This window comes from Python bivittatus, unplaced genomic scaffold (assembly GCF_059951505.1).
Source record: "Python bivittatus isolate LINGU-HERP-01145 unplaced genomic scaffold, Pbiv_v1 ctg000220_np1212, whole genome shotgun sequence".
NCBI lineage: Eukaryota > Metazoa > Chordata > Lepidosauria > Squamata > Pythonidae > Python > Python bivittatus.
Window position 1 is genome coordinate 9,743,193 of NW_028277048.1, and position 18,876 is coordinate 9,762,068.

Sequence of the window (18,876 nt, forward strand, 5' to 3'; positions counted from 1 at the left end):
GATTTTAAAAATCGTTATTCTGCACTTTGCTTTTTCATTGGAGAGGCTGCCTGCCTGCCTGCCCGCCCACCCCATCGTCTGCCAGGCGCTTCACGTTCACACAGCCACAGGTAATGAGCTCCTGAAGACATTTGGTTTCCACTGCATTGGGAATGGCTTGCAAATCAAATGGGTTGTCATGAATGAGCTCAGGATGAGAGGTTTTGGATGCAGCTGCAACAGGTCCATTCTACCCACTTTAAAACAGGAACTACTGTGACCTGCACTCAACAAAGAAGCTGGGTAACCAGGCTGTCTTTGGCTATTTAGAAAAACTGGAAAGCGAGGGGGGGAAATTACTTATAATAATTATAAAAATAATTTTATTTTCATGTTCTCCCTCTTCCAAAAATAAAGCTGGAGGAAAAGCAACCTTTGTATAAGCAGGAACTTCCTTGCCTAAAAATGGAATCCATTTCTTCCCCATCAGTTTACAGACGAAAACAGGGAGAGATTTCCAACATCTTTATTTCATTAAAATTACTCTTATCTGTTCCCTATCCCCCAGCATTTTAGTCTGCCTCAGTAGTATAGTAATTTACGCAGCAAGAGTTTCCCCTACACTGTTGTAAAAGCTATGAAGGCAGGGACCTGGAATGAGAAGGGGAGAGAGCAGATAAGACCCATCCCTTGGACCCTCCGGAAATGATCCTGCAAAATCCTGATGCTGGAGGCTGGGCTGCTGAAACAGAGGAGAGGCCTCATACCTGCCAACACGGTTGTATGACATGGCAAGTGTTTTGCTGCCAATAAATTGCATACATCTTAAGGGGAGTGTGTGTGGAATTACTCATACCCATCCATTTCTTATCAGACAGTGGAGCGCCTACTTCTGAGCCTGATTCTAATACCTTTTCTCTTTTTCAATCTGAGTTTCAGAGACGTGTTCCCATGATTATAATGCTGCAAATGATGTGTTATTGTTGCCTTGGCTAGATGTGAACATTACCTGAACGTATCCTGTCTCCTTTTAGATCACAACTAGATGTTGCTATTCATATAACAAAACATGGTTTTCTTTTTTTAATGCAGGTGGTCTGCTGATACCTATCAGGAACTAGGTAGCAGCTGTCTTTTAGCTCTGGGCTCTAATCTGTGTACATGGTGAATGGTGCCATGCCTTGTTTTGCCTTTACCTACATGTGCCCCTAATTGGCTTCTTAGCACAGTCACTGAAGTAGCTAACATGCCCACTGGTCATTTGTAGCTATCCCTCCAACACTGTTGTGCATTTACTCTCAAAAACAAAACACTACAGCTCTTTGCAGCTCAGAGACCTTTTTCAAATATTTACTTATCAACCCAAATGGAGCAGAGAAACTCCGCAAGGTCAACTAGACATGTGATGCTTGTGTCACTTTACATGCAAATGTATCAAATACTGTACGTACTTTCTTCTAGGGGGAAAGAGTTCTGAAAGAGGAAGAGAACTGGGAGGGGAAAGGGTGTCATGCAGATCAGCGCCGCCAAGACTCATTTCAGCAGCGTGGTTAGAAAGGACATCATGGCTGAAGCAATAGCAGCCAGAGTGGTCCAATACAGATCGCGCAGATCCTGACACAGACTGACCAACAGTTTGAACTGGGACCATCTCAGTCTCAAAAAGAGGTTGGAAACAAGAATGCAATGGGACAAAACATTTAGTTCTATTTAAAACCCCTTTGGAGTTGAAATGTCACATTACTGTTTGAACAATACAAAGGAAATGATTCAAAATGAAAGACACTCAATGACTTCTAGAAGAAATTTATTTAAAAATACCCTTGCAACATTTTGAAGATCTGGTCTTAATGCTGAAAATTATTTTGAAGACACTGTAAAAAAACTGACACCAATATATATATAGATTTCTGCTTCCCACCTCAGAGGTTTAAAATCAAGCCCCCCTTCTTAATGCTCAATCTTGCTTTGCCACCATCTGTATCTGATGAAGAAAAAACAACTTTGATACAAATATAAGGAGCACTTCCTTGCCTCAGCACCACTGATCCCAACTTTTATTATACATTAGCAATAAAGCTTTCTTTAAAATTAATTCATAGAATCATAAAGCTGAAAGGGACAATTCAGGCCTTTAAATTCAACCTTTCAGTCAAGGCAGGAAACCACATTAAAGCACCCCAGGCAGGTGACTGGCTACTGCTTGCCAGGATCCAGTAAAGAGGAATCACCACTTCTTTGGACTCCATTGTTAAATTGCTCCTGTTCCCCTCCCACTCCCCAATGTTCAGTCATAATCTGTCTTCTGAAATTTAGGACCATTGTTTTGCACTCTGGACAGTGGAATGTAGCTCTTGGTCTTCTGTGTGACACCCCTTCAGGTATTTGAAAGGTGCTGTAATATACCCTCCCAAATGGGCTAGAGCTCTCCAGTTCCCCCAGCCTCGCTAAGGCTTGGTTCCTGGTTCCGTGCCCGCAACTGGGCTCAGTACTTGGGCTGGGGTCAGACCAATGCAGGATATAGTAAGACCGTTATTTCCTGTAATTTAGACACTATGAGTATATAATCCTTAAAGGTTTTTATGACAGTAGCCCCTCTCGGGATCTCCCGCCGGCTCATTCTGAAAGACAAAGAAAGGAAGTATAATACTTTTGTCTTGAAGCTTTCACCCACCTTGGGAAGAGAGGAAAACATAATTACACCAAACTGGCCTCCCTGCAGCCAATTAGTAGCGATTCAAATGTCATTCTTCAATGTAGATTTCAAAGCTACAAGAGACATTCAGCAGACTTTCTCTGTTCCTCAGAAATTTTACCTTTCCAGGTTTCCCTTTTCCTGAGTGGCCTGTAATTACCATTGTATTTTGTCCTGTTTCAGTTAGATTAATGAGCATCATATAATAATTCTCAACAGGCCGTAAAAAAAAAAAAATCATAGTCTAGACTCAGAATTAAGCTACACTTGGGGTTAAGAACACCTTTGCAACTAACCTAAAACAGGCAGTTTCCCACAACTGAAAAAAAAAAAGCAATTACCTTAGTTGGATAGCTGATAATTAAAGTAACCAGAATGGCAATATAGAGGGAATGTAACCTGTATCTTTTCTGCTTCCACGCTAAAGAAAATGCCCACCCCACACATATGTTCCTTCTGGTGCCAATTATTCATTCATTCATTCAATTTATATAGCTGCCCATCTCAAACCAGTGACTCTGGGCGGCTATATAAATTGAATGAATAAAATAAAATAAAATTGGCACCAGAAATGGGAAACTACTCTGCTTCAAGCAACACCAGCTTGACTGAAGGGATTTTAATGCCTGAAATATAAAATACTTAAATTTGTCTTCTGTGTTTGCTGATCCTATTTTTCCAGCTGATACAATTCTGATTTTTTAAGACCCTACTGGTGAGGCCTATAGATCAGCCTATGATGAGCAGAGCAAGTAATGCACCAACATTTTCAATGAAATTCTGACTCCTGAATAATAGGGAAAAATATTCTTAAGAATTCCTACTTTAGCCACCTATCCAAAACTTGTTAAGTGGAAGAAGGGAACTGTTATTATTTTTAAAAGTAGTTCTTGGTATTAAGACCAAAAGAACTTTCCTCTTTTGCTTTGTGGGCATATCACTTGGTTGCAAACAGTATGATGGCTTCTGGTCAAGAATCTACAAAATCAGAGTGAAAACAACTTTGGCAGACATTGCAGGGGAAAAAAAATGCAATGAAATATAAGGCAGGGAGGGATTTTGTTGTTGTTGCTGGGGATTGTTCTTTTAAAAAAAGTCTTTGAGGACTACAGGTGGCATGGCATTATCCCCAAGGGTTTGAGGGCAGAGATGTTTATCCTTTTTTTGTTGTTGTTCTTTTGTGGATTTTTAAAATAAAGGGTTAAAAGCTTTTGCTTGTCTGAATTTCCCAATATCTGGGGTGGTGCGGGGAGCTGCAGGCCACGTATAGCCCACTTGCCATATTTAAAGCCACAGGACACAAAACGTGGCCTAAAAGTAGCAGCAGAGCAGCTGTTACCATGTTTTGCTCCAGAGGTCATTCCAATGAGCGGTATTTATAAGGGATGGGATGGGACTGAAGGATACCTCTTAGGAGGATGAATTGGGAGCAATTATTTGAGCTGATGCTGTGGCAAAGCATTTCATTAACATTTGTTGCTTGGAAAATGAGATAAATACCACTTTTTATCACAACCCTCACATTTGTTCTGATGATCTCTACAAATAGTAAAATTAGATTTTTGAAGGAAAACCTTTTAGAAGCCACAGCAAATATTTTAATAAAGAGTGTCCCATCTTAAAAAATTATATTCCAAATTTCACGAGCCTTGTCTTATTAGTCAGGATGCCTTTTTGTTGCTTCATCAATTAACTGTTAGATCAACATAACCAAAGACCCATAGCCTGCCTTGGCTGAGAAGGGCTTTGTGTGGCTACATATAGTAACTTATGTCAGGGAATTAGTACTCCCCTCCCCAAAACCTATTACATTGGCTGACTTGGCCCTCTAATATTCAAGTCTGCGAATGACCACATCAACATACGCACAAGACAGAAGCTCCAGAGAGGTACCCAAAGAGAAAGTCTGTTTTCAACTCCAGCCTTGAGGTAAACTCTCTTCCAGGATCCAGAGGTGCCCCTTCCACCTGCCAAATAAAGCCAGGTTACAATTCTAGTTCAGTATTCATTGTGTGATAATATTTTGATAATGGAGCCTTCCAGGTGAATCCTCATTATCCTGGGGATAATTTATATTAAACATTAGGCTATGTTCATCCAGGTTCCTTCAAGGACAGGTTTTAAACCATGCATTCAAGAGACAAGGTCAAAGACAAAGATCAGCAGCTACTTCATTTTAGAAATAAGAGGTTGACTCAACACAAGAAATAAGGCTGATACTAGATCTTCTGAGGCAACTTAGCTAATGTAGAACATGAAGGTTGTGCTATAAGTCAATTAATCTGCAGACATTTCCACTGAATACATATGTGCAACTCAACACATCTATTCTGGACCCTTGCACATAACTGAAGCTTAAAATGACTGACACCCTTCTGGATGGGCATATTAAATTCTTGAAAAAAGTTCCATCATCAATTATCACCAGCTACATTGGCCAGGGATAATGGAGTTATGAGTTAAGACATGGTATCACATATACAAGTTTGGTATTTTTTGTAATGGTTTCATTTCTCTAACATATGCAGTTTATTTTATTACACCTGACACCATTCTTCAGACCTGACTTAATTCATGCTGTTGACATCTTGTCCCACGGGATGGGAGGCTGCATATTAAAACACTTCAACATACTTATAACTTGATATGAAGTCATCCAGTTTCAGCATTTGCATTTACTATTTTCTATTACATACCTATGCCACATTAATTTTGTGGTATAAAGTGATAAATGATACCACAAAATCAGCAAGGGGTCAACAAGCAGTCTTTTTCCAATTGGCAAGGATAAAAGATTTGGGGCTAAAAAAGCAAGAGTCCTCTTCAAAAGCCCACATTTATCACAATGATTCTTTTTATAAATACAATAAAAGTAGGCTAATTTAGCTATCTGTTCTCAGGCCAGATTGATGTATACTCTTTTCCACTCACTATGAAGAATCTGCATGAACAGCTGAATTTAATCATTATTATTATGCTGAGGAAATTTGCATTATTTTCTTTCCTTTTTAATATGTAATTGCATTTGCTGATTTGAAGGACAGTGAAAGAATTCTGCAAAGGACTGAAATCCTGCCCTAATAGCCCTTTACTCTAACACTTTAGCAAGAAACACATATGCATTCAAGAGTATTTTAACAGCCATGTATATAGAAAATTTCTTCCACTGTCTCTGAAATGAAACCTCTTGTTTTCAGAAAAATAATGCAGACCTAAGAGAGTTTAATGATTATCTCTAGTGATTATGCATACAGCCCCACTATGTATTCACTGTGATTGTCAAAAGATCCTTTAGGAACTCAAGCTTCTGGGAGGATCAACAGGCAAGATGAGCGGTGGCTGACAATCATTCTTTAAGACAGCTTACATACTTTTAACTCATGGATAAAAAACTGAGGTAGCAACTAATGATAGTGCCTGGGAATGTGGAACCAGATGGTAATTATTTCACCATACTTAAGTGGAATCTCACATTACTGATAATCTTTTATAATGTGTTTATTTGCTGTATCTAAGCAATGCACAGGTTGGCAGGGAGTCCTAAAAGGCCACAATGGTGTCTTGTATGCAAAGCTTTAACAGCACTGTACCATACAAAAAGTTCAACAGAGGTGTGCAAAATTTTTACTGTGAAACACCTATGTCTGAAATGAGCCATTTCAAACATTTGGGATGCAGCCTACAAGTTCAAAATACTCCTGAAGCTTCCACAAAATTTCACACCTGAAATGTTTCAAAACAATATTTTGCACACTTCTATAAAACACAGAAAGGATCTTTCCAGTTCTAAAGCTTGATTTTCAAGCTTTTACTACAACATATATATGACATCATTATACAAAACCTTATGGTTGTAGCCTGCCTACTTATGTGATGACTCGAGTCCTCTATCAAGATTTCTGTTTATCAAGTACCCATGTAGTTACTTAGCATGTGTGCCAGTTACTGCAGCCTTAACACAGCTGCTAAGAGTTGAAGTGTTAAAATGTCAAGAACAGAATTCATTTTCAGAAGGGCATTTAATAGGCTTCGTGAAGCCAAAGAACTGAATACAGGAATTCCTTAACCACTTTTAGTACAATATTGAGTTACATGTGAGTCTTCCAGTTTAAAAGAAAAATATAAACAAACAGTTTTTCAAGAACAACTTGCAGGTTCTGCAAGCTTCAAGTTCTAGGTACATCATACAGTATAAATTCTGATTTCTGAAGATCAACACATGAGTCTCCCTTAATAATCAAGGGGGGTTGCCTTCCACCATGCCCCTTCCTCACTACATCATAGGACTTTTACAAAACTACAATGTTATTAATGCATTTATAAAAACAAGGAGGATCTTCACACCTTGCTCAGACTCTGGGGAATCATAGGCGAAATATAGGTCAGACCCCCCACCTTGGCTTGTTAAAAGAAATCCGGGGAAAAAAAAGCAATGAAAGTATTATTTAAAATGCTTAAACACACCTGTAAAAAATAAAAAAGGAAAAATAAAGCAAATTAAAAAGTTTTCCTCCAAAAAGCTCTAACAGGCCATCCTGTAGCAGAAGCTGTTGGGCTGCTTGTGATAAGACTACAAAAAGGGAAGATACAGGTAGAGAACTAAACAAGATTCAGCGAAGCTCCAAAAATCTTTATAAATACAGCCATTGGAAGGACGATCTTGATTCAGGAAGAATTTATGCTCGGTGCAAGCTGAGAACGAGAAGCAGGTACAAATTGTAAAGCACACTGAAGAAACTGGTACATTTTACTAAACTAGTCTCCCTCCTCCCAACCCAGGCCAGATAGTTTATAGCCTTGGGTGATGGTGCTGTTGACTAAACTCAGAGCGTGAGGAAAGGGGGAAAAAAAAAAAGCTGAGCTTTCTTTGTTAAGGGGATGTTTGTATACGCTATTTTTGTTCTTTCAAAAAAGCATGGGTCTAAGAGGTACATGGTGGTTCATTTACCAAAATTTATGGTTCAGAGGATGCTTCTGTGTGCAAAGACTGTAGTCAGGATTCTTATAGACTTGCCCAACAGTGTCCTTTAAGAATCAGTTTGTAAAGATGCTGAACTGTCCCACTGTTTTTCTCCAGCAGCAGGACAATTCATTTATGCTGTATTCTGCTGGCAAAGTTACAACAGGCACTTAGAAGGCTAAGTACTATATTTTACTAGCTACTACATGATAGGAGCAGAGGATGCTTAAACCCACTTGAACATACCAAAGAAACATACTTACCTAATTATCATAATTGTCTCTGTAGGAGCTTCCAGAGTAACGGTCCCCATAGCCTCCCTGATTCCTGGAAGAAAAAACATGAAAGACTGATTTAGGCCACTGCTGGATTACAATTAAATTGTGCAAATAACAGTAATACTGAGAACAGAACTCATTACATGCAAGTAAAAAATTGCTTTATCCTTTTAAACTTCATTATTACAAACACGTGAGAATGATAGTTGTGTAATTACGGATATATTTTATCATGGTATCTGATGCAAATTATTATGGGTAGGCAAAATCAACTATTTTTATGCTTCTATTACAGATAGTCCTCGATTTATGACCACAATTGGGACTGGAATTTTTATCACTAAGCGATGCGGTTGTAAAGCAATATGTCATGTGACCACATTGCTGAGCGATGGCAATCCTGGCACTCTCCATTGCTGTTATTAAGTGAATTCCACTGGTTGTTAGCCAAGGACCCACCCCAATCCAAGCTATTCTGGGGTTGGTTCCTCCCCACCTTGAGCCTCAGTAAGGTAAGGGATTGCCTCTGACTCCTCCACCCACTTATCTCTCCCCATCTCTGCCCTTTTGGCCACCCCGCACCCTACTCTGCAGGGCGGCAAGCAGCCCCAGAACTGTGCGGCTCTGGGGCTTGCCACACTGCAGCTCAGGGGCTTCTTAGCCCTCCTTCTCCCTTTGCTTGCCTGGCACTCTCCTTCGCCCTTCACTCACACACATGCACTGTGCCCTCCTTTGCTCGGCGCCTCCTTCTCTTCACTCACACCAGCGCCCCCTTCACTCAAATACACATACTGCACCCTCCTTTGGTGGCTTGCACACACTGCACCCCCTTCCCTCATTTGAGGACTCTCCACGGGTGCTTCTGGAATCTGCTGGCCATTTGTGAGGCTTTCTTCTTTCTCCTGCAAAGTCCCAGAGCTGCAGTGCAGTGTGAAGGGGACGTGGTGCGTGCAAGGAATGAAGGAGGGCAGAGTGCATGTGTGCAAAGGGGGGAAGGAGGGTGCAGTGCATGCGAGGTGGGGGAGACTTACCCAAGCAAATTGTGACCTCCCCTGCTAGCTTCCCCAATTGACTTTGTGTGTGGGAAGCTGGCAGGGATGGTTGCAAATGGCAATCACGTGACTGCAGGGGTGCTGCAAAGGCCATAACTTTGGGGACCAGTTGTAAGTCCAAATGGTCACTGAATGAATGGTTGTAACTCAAGGACTACCTATAATTATGTATTTCCTAGAGATTTTTTTCATTAGTTGTAGTGCTGAGCAGAGGTGCTGATTTAAAGGGTCAATGTGATCTGGAGCATGGACAGGCAGATAGCACTTGTCCAGAACCTCTTAAAGCAGTTGCATCTTTTCCTGGGGTTACCTGGTTGCTACTATGCCATCCCATAAGATATATGCTTAAGATGTTACCAATGGGTGTTACATATGCACACATCTGCACTCTTGATCATACCTTGCCCTTCGAATCCATGTCTCTGCACAGCTCTATCAGTTTATATTACCTGGAATTAGGCACCCAGGTTCTGAATGAATTCTCATGTAATTTTGCATTTAAGAACCCTCCAATCCCTCTAATTTTTTTTAAATTTTTTATTTAGCGGATATCTCATATCTCTAGAAGATATAACAATAATCAAGAATTTTACTACAACTAAGCCAAAATGTATTAATTGAAATTATCACCTATTCTTTCTATGGTTACATCTGTTCCAATCCCTCCCCTCCTAGTTTCTCTTCATTTTAGACTACAAACCCCTTGGGTTAGGAACCCTATCAAACCTCTAGCACAAAATATTATCATATGTACAAATGTTCTATACAGTAATTTACTGCAATATGTAACAACAATAATTTATTAAATTTATATGCCACTTGACTTCCAGCAACTCTGGGCAGCTCACAAATGGTTAAAAACTTTTAAAACAAAAAAACAAAACAAAACAGAACAAAGATGGCAGAGATAACAACCCAGATGGGAATGAAGAAAAAGAAGAAAAGGGGGCTTCAATCACGCTTGCCAAAGACCTGGGTGAAGAGCCGGGTCTTTAGGGCTCTTTGAAGCACCAGTAGGGTGGGGGCTGTTCTCAGGGGGAACCTCATTCCAGAGGGCAAGTGCTGCTACAGAGGAGGTGTCCTTCTGCAGTCCTGGAATATAGCACTGTTTTAACTGAAGGAACCTAGAGAGCACCAACCCCTGCCAGATTGGACTGGTCAGGCAGATACTATGGGAGGCAGGCGATCCCTCAAGTAACCAGGCCCTATGCCATGTAGGGCTTTATAGGTAGCAACCAGCACCTTGAACTACACCTGGAGGCAAACTGCCAACCAGTGCACCTTGCAAAACAGAAGTGTTACATGAGCATGCCAAGGCCCATCACTGTCCATGCTGCTGCATTCTGGACCAGTTATAACTTCCGGGTGGTCTTCAAGGGCAGCCCATGTATAGCACATTGCAGTAATCAAGCCATGAGTGACAGTCTGAAGGGCCCCCCAATCTAGGAAAGGGTGCAATTGGCACACCAGATGAAGCTGTGCGAAGGCCTTCCTGGCCACAGCTGCAACCTGCTCATCAAGGAGCTGAGTCCAGGAAGACCTCCAAATTATGCACCACCCTTGAATGGGGAAGTGCTACCCCATCCAAGGTCAAAGATGGGAGGTCCCCAGATCCAAACACCTGGAGCCACTTGGTCTTGATAGGATCATATCCTACTATACATCATAAAACATACTAATTGTATTACAAACCTTGGCAATGCCTACTAAATGTTTACATCCCTTGAGGGCAGAAAGAAGAATTTTGAGTACCCTTCCCCCCACCCCCTTCTAATCAACCCACCTACAATACAAGAAGAATCCACCATATACACTAAATTATAATTTTGTACCTATCTATTCCAAGCAGTTTAGAATAGTGTGTTAAATATATTCTCCTTTCTATAGGACACTATGCTATTAACAGCAGAGGAGCATATAACACCAACAGTTATGCATAGCCCATTCATTTTCTCTGCTAGCTGTTAAAAGGGCATTTAAAAAAAAAACAGTTCTCACAACAGGGTTAAAGTAAAATTAAATAAAAAATCCTTAGTATGAAAAATGGATGGCAATCCATTCAAGGATGTTCCTGAGCTGAATAAATCTGAAGCAAAGCAAAGTATCATGAGTTGCAATATCAGCTCTTAAGATAAAGAGACTTGCTGGAGGCAGCAATTAGCTACCTCTAACATATGCTTTGTTGTATCATTTCTAGAACCACAGCTCATTTTTAAAAATTGCCATTGCTAGGAATGAAATTAGAAAATGTCCAGTGGGATCCTGGAATGATTTTACAGGGCAAGTAGGGGGCTGGTGCACAATGCTCCCTTTCTCTCCCCTCAGCAGCTCCCAGCATGGCATTTTCTACTGACCCATCCACCCCTTCTTTTCAAGGTCTCCCCTTCCCTTAGTAGCCAAAGTACTGGCCTGTGTGCCCATTCTTTAATGGTCTCTCAGTAGTAAGAAACAGGTTTCCAACATGTGGTAGGTACCCCACTGGCCTGCTCACACCCAATTCCCAATGCTTTCCTTTCTCTCCTCACCCTCTTATGGGCTGCTGATGTCTTTGGCTTTTCCTATTTTTCCCCACTGTCCCCCCAACCACTTCTGCCTGGAATAACCATCTTTTGATCTGCATCTGGACTAAAACACTATTTTGTTCTATTTATTGAACCAATATATGTATGTATGTATGTTTCAGTTCAGGCACGGAATATTTTGTGTATCCCTAGTTGCTGTTTTCTGTGCCCAATCTGTAAGGATCACAATTTGCCTCTAAAAAGCTTACCTGCTGCCATAATAGTCTCTGGATCCACCATATCCACCGCTTCTGTTGTCATAACGGCCACCTCCATATCCACCACCTCCTACGGCAAAGATAAAAGGATCTGTTAAATCTTACTGTTTCCATGCAGTGGAGCTTCATGACTAAAGGGTGAGCTTTATAGAAAAACTCACCTCTAGAGAATCCACGTCCACGCCCTCTGCCTCCAGAAGAGCCACGGGAGGATTTTCCAGCCTGGTCAACTCTGATCTGACGCCCATCCACAGACTTATAGAAAGAATGAAAAAAAAACCTTTTATCAAGAGGATGATACAATCACACCTACTGCCAAAAGGAAGATCCCTGGGATCAGGATGAAGTGGGTATAATTAGGTCAAAAACTACATTTGATTACAGCATGTATGTTCCTTTTCTTTCAACAATCCCAATTTGATGGAGGTGCTCTAGGGGTCATTCAGGTGCAGATTGTATTTCTCCACTTTACAGCTGGAGAAGAGGAACAAACTCTCTTCTATTACGTAATACCCAGAAAACAAATACAACCAGTAAATTATATTCTAACTTTCTGCAGCATATTTACATTTCCTTCCTGAATCAATTTGCCTCCACTAAGTCAAGCAAATAAGTAAACTTTTTAACCCAGTCAGTCCACGCCTCAAATGCATTTAAATCTCAATAAAGTAGCAATTATCTATGAAAAAGCCCGAGTGTCTTAAGTGGGGCCAGGATTAGTTTGTTACAGCTTTCAGCTCACAGTGCACATTAGTGAAGGGGAATTACAGTAATTCTGATGAACTATTTTATGGAGCTAGTACTTGTAATTATGCTATTCACCCATTAGCTGACATTAGTTTTGAGATGTTTTATGAGTTTGTGCAAGTTAAAACTTAGCCTATTTTCAGCCTTAAATTAACAGGATTCTGTGAAAAATCCCCTAAAATTTATGCAGTCTACAAAAGTTAAAGTGCCTTCTTTTTCCTTCTTACTATTCAGAGTTTAGAAAACATTACGTCCTTTTATGAGGTGCTCCTTCAGTAAAGATTAAATGGGTTGAATGACTTCTGAAGTACTTTTTAACTTTAGGATTCTAGAAGTTTGATACAGGAGTGCTTACTGTGACTAGAGATAGTCATGTAAAAAGTGGACTTAGCTGCAAGATTTGGGGGAACATAATGTAATATTACATATCAATCTGTATTACAGGACAAGTATGCTAGGAAATAGCAAAGCATGAAATGTCACTATAAGCTTCTTGGTAGTCATCAACTGAAGTCCTCACCTCTCCATTCATAGCTCGCATGGCATCCTTGGCATCTTCAGGACGGCAATAGGTAATAAAACCAAATCCCCTGGACCGCTGGGTCTCCCTGTCTTTCACCACAACCACTTGAGATAAAAAAAAAAAGTGCAACCTTAGATCATAGATGTGCATGTCTACATCAACTCTTTCAACATCTCCCTATTTTAGCCCATATTAACTTTGTTCAGTTGATTACCATACAAGTAAAAATTATTAAACAATATCTTAGTCCTTACACATTAAATAGTTTATCAAACACTCATCAGAGGAAGCCTTCCATAAAATGAAAGAATAAACCCTTACAATTTAAAAAAGGGTAAACTTCTGTACAATTTTAAATACAGCCACTCAAATGAAAATGAGGATAAAATAGCAAATCATTTAAGATTCTGTTTGTTATAGGCAAAATTACTTTGAAAGTAAAAGATTGTACTATGTAAGACTTAAATCAAACATTATACCAAATGATAATTAAAAAGTCTTACATCACTAGGGATCGACAGTGGTGGTTGAGTTCATGATTTTAGAGTGAACTACTGAATCGCATGCTACATCTTTTTTTTTAGTTAATCATAATTCTGATTAAAACAAACCAAGATAGACAAATCAGAGGTTCCTGCTTAACTGCATTACTCATCATTATTGGTAGTGCACCAAAATATGGGGCATATTTTATTGCAAAATTACTTTTCACAAGATATACTGCTTCCACTCAATTTTCAAAGATTTATTCTCTGCCACCGTATTTCAACCTATTCTACTCTTTGTGTATCTGGAAGATATGGTATGGCAATAGATGCAGGGAAGTTTGCTTCCATCTGATCATCCCAGTTATGCATGCTAATCTGGTCTGAGTTAAGTGATCAAGGCTAGTATGCCACAAAAAGGCTAGGCTAGAGGCACCCTTCTGACATTCTCATTTTGCATGTGCAGGTAAGATCTTTTCTACAATGAATGGCCATGCCAAATTTTCCCCACCCAACAAAGCCCACAACCTGCACTCCCTTCTGCCTCAACCAGGCAATTATTATATCTTGACTGGACTGAAGAGCAGGGATGTGCAACATATTCCATGTATGAACTGTTCTGCGCACCAATCTGCTGGTTTCAGATGGCCTGTGCCTAAACTTAAAATCCATGTTACAGAAGTTTTGTTCCAGACACAGCATCAAACAGGCATGTTTTCTTTAGAATACAGCCCAAAATGCAGTTTGTTCTGGACAGATTTTTTTCAAAAGTTTGTTCTGTTTTAGCTTTGTCTTATCCCTTGAAACTGGGGTGTTATTTTTAAATGTCCCTCTCTGAACTGGAACATTAGGAGGGACCAGTTACATTCCTGTTGCTACTGTTTAATAGTGGGTGATCTGGATGGAATTTGGAAATAAAGCAGCAGACATTTAAAGAACACATGGCATGTTGCAAAGTTTTGGTAATTCTTTGCTACCTCCTAATCATGTCCAGATTTTTGCAGACTGAATCACACTTTCTCATGGATGAAACACCTGAAACTGTTTTGGGTTATCTTTTGGCCAAAAAACAAGACCAAACAAACCTTTCTGGATTTCATTTCTGCTAAACTAGAACAGAATGTTAGAACTTCCAGATCAGTGTTTTGACACTTAAAGCAAACAGCACTTAAAGAGCTGTTTTATATACTGCATTATAGCGTTGTTTCTAATATTGCATTACACAGAAAAATAACTATAGTAAATGTGATTTTGTGCAATCTTAATATTTCAATGTTGACAAGTCAAACATTTTCTCACCTTCTGCAATGTCGCCATAGGGTGAGAACAATTGCTCCAAATTTTGTTCATTGGTGTCAAAACTGAGTCCTCCAATGAAGAGTTTTCCTTCATCTGATGCCATTGTCTAAGTGATCTGTAACCAAAGACTTTTTATTTAATTCTGACAAATGCAAGAGTGCATATAAGGGCAAAGACCACACTATTCAGTTAAAATTAGAATCAGGGTTTTAACAGATTATTCTTTATTGTTCAGAAGCATATTCCTTTATTTAGAGGTATGCAAAACATTTCAGATTTAAAATGTTTTGTACTGACTGTTTGATTAGATATTTGTGTTCTGAGCTTGAAATAATACATGTTTTGATCTTTGGGGGGCTATTTCCAACTGGAAATCTTCTGACAAGGATGGAACAACTTTTTGAATTTGAACTGTTTTGTGCACTTTTCTTTTTACCATGAGAGTTTAAATTATTAAGTAATCTACTGCAATTAACTGATGATATAATTAACATCAGTGACTAGACATTGCCCTAGACCAGTGTTTCTCAAGCTCAGCAACTTTAACATGTGTGGACTTCAACTCACAGAATACTCTAACCAGCATGCTGGCTAGGAAATTCTGGGAGTTGAAGTCCACACATCTTAACATTGCTGAAGTTGAGAATCACTGCCCTGGATGACTGGGTACCAAACTCACATTTTAATTTCTACCCCAGCAAGGATGTGTATGCCTCTTTTAAAAAGGTCACTGTCATGGTCTGCAGACTTCCACCAGCTTCAACTTTATGCCTGCAATTGGTTTATTATCAGTCATATTATACCTAAGTGAAAGCCTTAACTATCTTCAGTAGTTTAGTGCTCCAAAACTACAATGTCTTCCTGTTGTCTCTAAGGCAGACAATTGCAGAGCATGGATGACTAGTTGCCTGTTCCTGTATTTGCAGCTATTTATTTTTTGGGAAGGAATTTTATTCTGAAGATCCTGCTTTCCCATTCATGTTACTCAATGTTTACTTAGAACAAGCAGTGGAATACAGCCTCATAAGTATATGTATTTAAAAGTTGTATTGTTTCACCAAGTCTTACTACCTACAGCACTACCCAACCTTTACTGCAATTTGGTATATATATTACTTTTGGAGATAAGCAGTACTTGGTATTCCTTTAAAAATCTAAGTATGTGCAAAATATGATAGGATCACAATTTTTGTGGATTTCAAGGCTAAGCAAGGAACATCTCTTATCCTTTCAGAGCAAGAAAATTAAACATAGGATAGAAATCTCTCCTTATTGTGCAAAAAGCAACATTAATTGGCATTTATTAGGTACAGCATCAAATTTTATGATACATTCCTTTATCATTTTAGGAACAAATGGGTACAGCAGGCTGAGATAGAGGTGATGTATCTGTCCAAATCAGCAACCCTAATCAAACAGCAATGAATCAACCACAATAGTGCAGTTAGCTACACTACTCAAGGATTCTTTCAATTCATCACAAATGCAGAAAGAGGGTTCCTATTTCTCCAGATCAAAAGCACTATTTGATAAACTAGGAGGACCTGTGAAAGTTGCTGGGCGAAGTCTTGAAAACCATTTCCCTTTATGTTTTTTCCAATGTCAGTTTTTGAAGACAAGGAGGATCTTTTAACCAATTACATTATTTTATTTTTCATTTTAAAATGTGCATGCCTCCTCTGATAATGTATGTCATCCTTTTCATCTCTGGAAAATTGGAAGTCTATGCTACTTTCCTACTGAGGAAGTTGTCTTTCAGGCCAACTACAGTAATTCAACCTGTGAGCTGGGATTTAATGTATCATTATCAAACATCATATCTCCTTTATAAACCACATCTGCTTATTTAGATTTACAACCTTCATGGCATTGTTACATTCACACAATTGTGAAGTATATAATATTTCCTGTGGTAAGAGAAACAAATTGACTTTCGTACATTTGAAATATCAGCATTTTTTCTGGAGATTTACGTCTAAATACAATATACCCAGGATTTGTTAAACCCTAATGATCCCAACCGGCACAGGTTATTGTTGATGAGAATCTGATGCTGCTTTTGTCAGTTAAGGATGACAAGGTATGCTAGCCTGCCCCATTGCATGGTTCCGAATAGATGGGATCCGGACTCACCAAATGAAGGCTGTATTCTACCTTCGTGTATAACGGGGCAAAGGAATAAAGTACCGCTACGGTGTTAAGGGTTTACCTAGAGGCATCTTCCCTCCCAACGAATTCCCTCCCCCCGTAAAATGGCCGCGAGCACGTGGTCCGAACAGAATGCGGGAAGGCGAGAGCAGCGCAGCTCACGTTCCAGAGGAAAAAACCAACTAAGCATGCGCGAAGATAGGTTCCTCGCCGCCCCGCGCGGGGTGCTTTGCACACGTTGAGGACTCTTCTTCCGCAGCCCGCCATTAGTTCCGCAATCACCGCAGATGACTGCGCTCATCTAACTTACCCCGTTTCTCAGAGCAGCGCCGTCCGTTAGGCGCAAGACAGTAAGAACTGGGTTTCAAAACTAGCGCATGCGCATAAGGACCCAGTAGTTCTTTCTGGGCAACCGCCATTTTGTGAAGCGTCTCTCCCTTCTCTTCTTCCACCATCCCCCGCGTTAAAGAAAGCCTTTCTCCCCAGTTCTCTTCGCTAATCCTCACCCCAACATCCACCGCTCCCGCAAGAGCCCGAGCGCTCTCCGACCAAAGGCACTCACCGAAACCGGCCTCGAAGCAAGAGCTACGTAAAGACCCGTCAGCTACCGAGCCGAGAGAGTATCGCGATGGCGGCCAGAGAAACACGAGTGTTAAAGTGAGGCTGGTTAGCCACGCCTGCTGCGCGGTTCCAGAGCAGCCATTGGGTGGAGCTGCGAGTGGGCGGGGCTTGGCCAAAATAGCGGAGACGCCTATCTGCTCCGGGAAGACGAGGGAGACGGTCGGTGGCGCGGAGCCGCTATTCGCTCCCCCTCATCTGCTTCCTGCACCTTCCTCCTGCAGCCCTATCAGCGCTTGCTTGCTAGGAGTCGCATCTGTGTAAACAGGCGTGCACGAACGGTCCTCGTTAAAGGCGCACGGTCGCGCAGATGTCGCAGCTGCCACGACCGGCCTCCAACTCCTAGTGTCCACTTTCCAAGAGGGTAATATAACGGGGAGAGTGAGCCAAAACCAATTAAGTCGTATAATGCCTCACCCCCAGTTTAGAGATAGGTAAAAGGAATGTTTTGCTGAAGGGCTATCGTTCAGAAGTAAACCTCTAATCAAATGTCGGTGTTGTCCTAGGAAACTTCTGGGTCTGTTGAACCTGGCGAGTGACATCCAATTAACATGCAAGGTAGAAATCTTTTTAATAAGATTTATTCTGCAGAATAAAGGGCACCTGCAAATTGACTTTATTCTTAGCAACGAATTAAGGTCAATTCTGGGGCATCCATAACGTTTATTTCAAAAATCCCCCATTTCGTCAGTACTGCATAATTTCCGTGAAGCTGCAGACAATATCAGTACTGTAATTGGTTAAAAAAAACTAAAAACGGATTGCTAAAAATGATGCACAGAAACTAAAGATAACCGCGGGGGGGGGGGAGAGGAATGTGTACCCTTACTTCACAATGCAAATCTCATGAGGTACATAGTCCAAAGTATGTACCCCACAGATACTTTGGATCATGGATTGGATAGCAATGACTTACATTTTCTCACATTTTTCATCACTGCAATTTATGCCAGACTGCTGTAACTCTGAATTTCATTTCACTAGTGTCCACATTCAGTGATCATGTTACATCAACAAAATGGAAGCAAGGGGTATTATATTGGCCAGATTATCATATTTGAGGCATCCAAAAATTTGATTTCACACATTTGTGTGATCTTATATTAAGTGCTGTCACCTTTCAATTTACCATGCCTGATTCCAGAATAGTGAAGCTAGAATAAAATGTTGATTATGTGGCATCAAGTCAATATCAACTCTTAGTTGTGCTTTCAGTTTAATTACAGTACAGGTAGTCCCCAGGTTAAGAACACCTGGTTTACAGGCGACCCATAGTTAAGAATGGAGCCTACTGTAGCAAAATTTGAATTAAA

The 18,876-nt window shown here is 40.3% G+C and overlaps 1 protein-coding gene across 4 annotated transcripts; it reads right to left on the reverse strand.

The window, feature by feature from the left end:
* Nucleotides 1–1,774: 1,774 nt before the first annotated feature.
* On the reverse strand, nucleotides 1,775–17,666 carry LOC103052126 (cold-inducible RNA-binding protein-like). Of its 4 annotated transcripts, XR_003084980.2 has the most exons (8): nucleotides 17,508–17,666; nucleotides 14,798–14,912; nucleotides 13,011–13,117; nucleotides 11,905–11,998; nucleotides 11,735–11,813; nucleotides 7,898–7,961; nucleotides 4,544–4,641; nucleotides 1,775–2,600 (listed from the first exon to the last, which is right to left on the reverse strand). XR_003084980.2 is itself a non-coding variant. In XM_025168323.2 (7 exons), exons 2-6 carry the CDS (start codon nucleotides 14,898–14,900, stop codon nucleotides 7,898–7,900), a joined length of 447 nt encoding a protein of 148 aa, XP_025024091.1. In that variant the 5' UTR covers nucleotides 14,901–14,912; nucleotides 17,508–17,666; the 3' UTR covers nucleotides 2,871–4,641. The 4 variants fall into 4 exon arrangements, 3 of the variants coding, with proteins under 3 accessions (XP_025024091.1, XP_007430868.1, XP_087993978.1); XM_025168323.2 differs by lacking the exon at nucleotides 1,775–2,600 and having other exon boundaries at nucleotides 2,871–4,641; XM_007430806.3 differs by lacking the exons at nucleotides 1,775–2,600; nucleotides 4,544–4,641 and adding an exon at nucleotides 6,675–7,366.
* Between the last annotated feature and the right edge of the window lie 1,210 nt (nucleotides 17,667–18,876).